Genomic DNA, 6,362 nt, shown 5'->3' on the forward strand with positions numbered 1-6,362 from the left:
TAAGTCCGTTGAAGGCTTGTAATTTGTGTTCCGTGACATCTCTAAGGCAGCTACCTAGTTCTTCAGATGCAATGACCAAATGACGACCTATGTTTGGTTGCCTTCTTATGCTGGACCAAGGTTGATATACCTCTCCTAGCTGCATGCGCAAATACGTGGGTACATCTCGTTTCTAGCGAGCCAGACACTGATCGGTCGGTACTGATGGACCACGTTAGAGCCAAAGCCTTATTTTGAAATGGAGGGAATGAGATCCCAAATAACCTATCCGAGCCCAGCAACGGACGAAAGCAAAAGCCCACATAGCCTCTCCCTCTCTCTGTCGCACGCCACCACCCAGAGGCCAGAGCGCAAAACCCACGACCCCACCTCGCATCCTCCCCGTCGCCGTCGCCGTCGCAATCGCAACCCACGCCGTCGCACGCCACCTCTCCCTCGGCTCCGACGATGTCGGCGCCATCCGACGCCGCGGCGGCATCCGCAGCTCCCGCGCCCGCGCCGACGACTGCCGCCGCCTCCTCTAGCGGCGGGTTCACCTTCAAGCTCCACCCGCTGGTCATTGTGAACGTCTCCGACCACCACACCCGCGTCAAGGCCCAGGCCGCCTGCTCTGCGGACAGCTCCTCCCCCTCGTCCGGGCCGGGGGCCGGGCAGCCGCCGAGGGTGTTCGGGTGCGTGATCGGGGTGCAGCGCGGGCGGACCGTGGAGATCTTCAACAGCTTCGAGCTCGTGCTCGACCCAGTCTCCGGCACCCTCGACCGCGCCTTCCTCGAGAAGAAGCAGGAGCTCTGTAAGCTTCTACGTGAATCTGCGGGTTCTCTTTTAAGATTTCACCTGTCACGACGCCTGAAATCATATGGAATGCTAGGGTTTCGCGGTAGGTTTGGTGATGCAGTGCTTTGTTACGACTGTGGCTATGCAGATAAGAAGGTGTTCCCTGACTTCTACGTGCTCGGTTGGTACTCCACTGGAAGCGATGTGCACGACACCGACATGCAAATCCACAAAGCCGTGAGTTTTTACAACCGTTTCTTCAAGTGCTTGAATCTGTCATTTGTGTGAGAATGTCACATTGTGCTTGTGCATTGGTATTTGCTCATGTTATGGAGAAAATGTGTCAGTATTAGATTGTAATAGTTTACTGTTCGTTTACTTGATGCTGCTAACAGTAGGTGACACCTGCTGATTCTTATTTCTACATTTTAGACCTACTTAATGTGCGTTGTGCCTCTTATTTTAGTAAGTAAAACAAGCGAAGTGACTGCTTCAACGTTTCTGGAATTTGGGAATTCTCTCACTGTACAAATGCTACTGGTGCTGAAGGAGATGTCTAGTAACTATAGCTACCAACAACCTAATTATGCAACACATTATGCTTCTATAATAAGGTTCCTTTTGAAGTTTCATCTTTTAAAAACACGTAGTATACTGCAGCAAGGTTAACAGCTGATAATGTCAAGGCAGTTACAGCAGCTTTCAAAGCCTATTATGAAGGCAGAATTAACAAGCGGTAGCTTTGGATATTTGATAGTTTTCGCAATAATAAGTTTCCCCTCTTCTATGCAAAAATCATATATTACTTCCCGTCACAGAACTTGAGTTCGTCTAACTGAATGGAATGATGGATATCTGATTTTAACTTGAGAGGAGAATTGAGAAATTGTCTGCCAACATAGACATTTGTTTGATCTGTGATGTATATATTCATTTGACTCTGCATAACCTTCTTTTACTTGTATATTATCCAGTTGATGGATGTTAACGAAAGCCCTGTTTATCTTCTATTAAATCCTACTATCAACCTCTCCCAGAAGGATCTCCCTGTGACTATTTATGAGAGTGGTAAGTCAATATGGATTTAAGTTTGGAATTGTTAATGTAGTGCAACTTGTTTCTCCTGTGTTTGGTTCTACCCTGAACCTGTTTATGCGACTTTAGTGATTTATGTGTGCTTTTGACAATTAGCGCTTGATTTTGGGTGTACATTGGTTTCGCTTATGCACACATGTAACTCTGGATCTCATCATTCTTAGAGCGCCAAGTCACTTTGACATCCTAGTTATCGTACCGCTCTTTAAATTCAGGGTTCAGAGCAAGAAAGGATATATTTATGAATTTGTGAAGCTTGCTGATGATGTATTAATAAATTTAAATTTTTTCTTTCTTCTCTATATGACACGTTGCCTTTTTTATGTAAATGGAAATGCTCTTTTTTTTCATCCAGCAACACCTAAGGTTTATTCACAGGTATCAATATTAACTACATTTTGGCCCATTGTTTTTTTGGTATATGTGCTTAGATATATATTGTTTTGATTCATATTAAACTCATGTACATAGAAATGGCAAAACATCGTATAACATAAATAGCTCCTTAACTGTTCCACTTGTATACTTAAATCAGAGTTTTATCAATGCTTTGGTGTCATGCTGTTACTCTTTTCTCTCTATTTGTCTTCTGATTGCTTCTTTATTTTATGTAATTCGAAGAGTTGCATGTCATCGATGGGTGTCCTCAGCTTATCTTTGTCAGATCAAATTATACAATTGAGGTAAGTATTTCCCCTTCTGTTTGTCTAACTATATATTGTTTTTTCTTAACATTTGTATGCTTGATAAAAGACTGTAGAGGCTGAGAGGATATCTGTGGACCATGTTGCCCATCTCAAACCATCTGATGGTGGTTCAGCAGCAACTCAGTGTAAGCATTCTACTTTGAAGCCCTCTCTCAAAACAAATTTATGGGTCAGTGGGTGTCTTCCCCGTGGCTTTGCTTTCTCAACAAATAGTCATATTATCCGAGGTATTTTTCTGGATAGAAATGTACTAAACGATGCTTTTGTGCAGTGGCTGCTCATCTTACAGGAATACACAGTGCCATCAAGATGCTCAATAGCAGGGTCCGTGTTATCCATCAGTATCTTGTTGCCATGCAAAAAGGTCCGTACATATATGAAGTGCTACATTTTTTTCTCTTTACTGAAATAATGCTATATTGTGCTAGCTTTTCAAACATGCTTTCATTCATGATTCATCTTTAAACCTAAACCTTTAGAACTCTAATTTCCCAAACTTGTTAATGGCCCTGTTGGATTTTTGCCTTGAGAAAACTGCAGTGCAAAGCCTTTTGTTCACTGCAGGTGACATTCCAATGGACAATTCGCTGCTTAGGCAAGTCTCAAGCCTTGTAAGAAGGCTACCGGCTACGGAATCACAGAAATTCCAAGATGACTTTTTAATGGTATGCTCGTTTCACTTCTCATCTTGGACAGAGTGCTCTCTCATTTGATATAGAAATATATTTCATTATATGAATACATTATTTGACATACCAGCTATATTGCCAGTAAAGCTCGACTTTCTGTACTTTTCCCATGGCTGTATATTTAACCCTATATGTGTAATTATGACGGTGCCATTCGTTCTTAACAGGAATACAACGACACTCTCCTCATGACTTACCTGGCAATGTTCACTAACTGTTCAAGGTATGCACTCACCCTTTTCACAAATGAAGTTCCTTAATACCCCGTTTGGATGTAGATATTGTAGCACAAAATTGGAATTGGAATCAGCTTTACTAAATTCTGTTGTTTGGTTGCACGTGGAATTTAGATTTGGAATCAGAAGCCCAATTCCCTGGAACTGAACTATAACTAGAAACCCCCTCTCCCAATACAAAGCCTCACCCCTCGGTATTGCGTGTACTTAGACCACACAATTTCAAACTCCAATTCAGTGACATCCAAATAATAGAATTGGAATTACATCTCATTTCAATACCATCCCTGATTTGGTATTCAGCCCAATTCAATTCCAACCTCTCCAATATCGACATCCAAACGGAGCATAATTCTTCTATACCCTTTTTGTTGAAAATTTTACTTGTGTTGATTTCAACTTCAAAATCTGTAGCACAATGAATGAGTTGGTCGAGAAAATCAACACAAGCTATGAGAGACCGACTACCAGGAGAGGAGGCCGAGGTGCTTTCATGTAGCTCACCTGCCATGATCCTGCTGCTGCTTTCATCTGTGAGGATTTTTCGGGAGTAGCTTATGTCCCTGGTCATTTTTTTGCATGCAATCTATCATGCGCAATCGGCTATACGGCAGCTCTTGAGTCACTTCAAACTTTCTAGGCAAAACTGATGATTTGCTGGAATTGTATCAGATCCCACCTGTGCTGAAGTTGATATGTAAAGTTCCTCACCCAGTTATTCTATTTGACTCTAAGGCTAGTTTGGAAACTTCAATCCTCTTCGGGATTAGGGTGTATTAAAGGCTAGTTTGGGAATCTCCTTTTCTTAAGAGAAATTAGTTTATTTTCTCTTGAGAAAATAAGAATCATTCGGAAAAATGTAGTTCCCAAACTAGCCTTAAACGTGGAAATTAGTTCATTTCTCTTTAAATCCCCTTCAATCCTGGAATGGATTTGAGTTTTTAAACTGGTGTAGTTTGGAGACTCAAATCCCCTTCGGGATCTTCGGGATTGAAGGGGATTTGAAGAGAAATAAACTAATTTCCCCCTCCTCTGGCTAGTTTAGAAACTCTAATCCCCTCCGGGATTAGAGGGGATTGAGGGAGAAATTAGTTTACTTCTCTTCAAATCGCTTTCAATCCCAAAAGGAATTTGAGTTTTCAAACTAGCCCTAAAAGGGATATTAATGCTGGTTTCGTCACATTCACGGTCAACAAAACTTAAATCATTTGTTACGCTGCTTGATGTAACGCTATGATCAATGAGCAGGGCAGAGCGCAGCGACCCCATCATAGTGGGAGAAATATTTTGTGAATAATTACATTGTATACATCTTATTTCTTCTTGCTGCTAATGGATTCATGGACGCAAAAGTGAAGATTATATAATTTAAGAATCAACCGAGCGTCATGATATTTTAGCTTCCCTTTTCACTTTGAATATTACAATCTCATGAATCAACTCATCCTAGCTTCTCTTTTCACTTCCTTTTGCTACGAAGATTACAATCTTACGAGTCAATTCGACACCATGATGTCCTAGCTTTTTTTTCACTTGATTCTGGTAAGAGTTCTAGTATGTGCCTAGCTTTAGATGTCGCTTTGTTTTTATCTTAGACTATCTCCAACAACTTACTCATTTTTATACCATTATCCAAACTCTACTTTGTGAATAGTGCAATCTAAAGTGCAGAATACTGCAAATCGGTGTTTTTGGGTAAACTATGGGCTACTGTAGACGATCTTATATGTGGGCGATATGACTTCTCTTAGGTCTCCCTTTTTGGATTTGTCCATGAACCTCCATTGTATTATTAGAGGTTACAAGCTTTTTTTAGGGGGAAAGGCTTCCCCTACCGCACACTTTTATGCATCCTTAATAAAAAAAGTACAAACGGATGCAGTGGAAAAAGAGCGAGAGAAGGATAGGAGAAGAAAGAAAAGCAATCGAGAGTTTAGCCAAGACAACACTCTGGACTTAAGAGAGGCATTAAATCTCAACGTTTGAAGCTTCAACTATCGCTGAAGCAACGTTGCCAAGAAGTAAAAGAGGGGGACTTATTCTTGAAGATAAAATCATTCAACTGCTTCCATATGCACCAAACCACCTGGGATAAGATATCCATGAAGAAGTTGTAACCATAGGCGTCAAGATCATGATTCCACTGAATACCCACATAATTCCAACATCTTGTACTAAATGGAAAATCAAACAGTAGGTCATAAGTTGTCTCTTCACAATTCAAATCACAAAAATGCAGTCAAAGTTATTGCCTGATGCTAGAAAGCCAGAGACAATCTCGTCTGACATGATCAATGGCATTTATGACCATCACCAACAGCTTCAAGGTGCACATTGCAAAGATGGGCATTGTAGAAAAAGTAGAGTTGACTAGAGTAAGCCATCCTACCATTGATAACCAGGTACTAGTGGCATTGTGCCTTCTTTCGACTTTGGTAATGAGAGGAAGATAGTCCTTGATTTTTGGTCTCGTGAGGCCCATCGGCAAGCCCAGATAAGTGAAGGGAAAGGTGCCAATTTGACATCCAAACATAGCTGCCAGCTGGGTAGTTTTAGTGGCATCAAAGTTGATCGGCAAGATGCACGATTTGTGAAAGTTGATCTTGAGCCCAGTCGATAAAGAAAACGAGTGCATAATGCCTTTTAAACAGAACAATTCCCTCTGCGAGACCTTCATAATGATAAGCGTGTCATCAGCATATTGGATGACCGAAAAATCAGAAGGGCTGATGTTTTCGAGAGGAGCCGAGAGAATGCCCATATCAGCAGCTTTGTTGATGAAGCATTGAAGAAGATCCGCCACAACTACAAAGAGGAGGGGCGAAAGGGGATCACCCTGTCGGGCCCCTTTTACACTGAAA

The 6,362-nt window shown here is 41.6% G+C and overlaps 1 protein-coding gene across 1 annotated transcript; it reads left to right on the forward strand.

The window, feature by feature from the left end:
• The first annotated feature begins 292 nt into the window (after positions 1 to 292).
• Positions 293 to 4,280, forward strand: LOC100283126 (uncharacterized). Its single transcript, NM_001156028.2, has 9 exons — positions 293 to 790; positions 923 to 1,011; positions 1,749 to 1,842; positions 2,491 to 2,552; positions 2,623 to 2,701; positions 2,848 to 2,940; positions 3,141 to 3,241; positions 3,433 to 3,488; positions 3,916 to 4,280. Exons 1-9 carry the CDS (start codon positions 448 to 450, stop codon positions 3,998 to 4,000), a joined length of 1,002 nt encoding a protein of 333 aa, NP_001149500.1. The 5' UTR covers positions 293 to 447; the 3' UTR covers positions 4,001 to 4,280.
• The last annotated feature ends 2,082 nt before the right edge of the window (positions 4,281 to 6,362 follow it).

This window comes from Zea mays, chromosome 4 (genome assembly GCF_902167145.1).
Source record: "Zea mays cultivar B73 chromosome 4, Zm-B73-REFERENCE-NAM-5.0, whole genome shotgun sequence".
NCBI classification, from domain to species: domain Eukaryota; kingdom Viridiplantae; phylum Streptophyta; class Magnoliopsida; order Poales; family Poaceae; genus Zea; species Zea mays.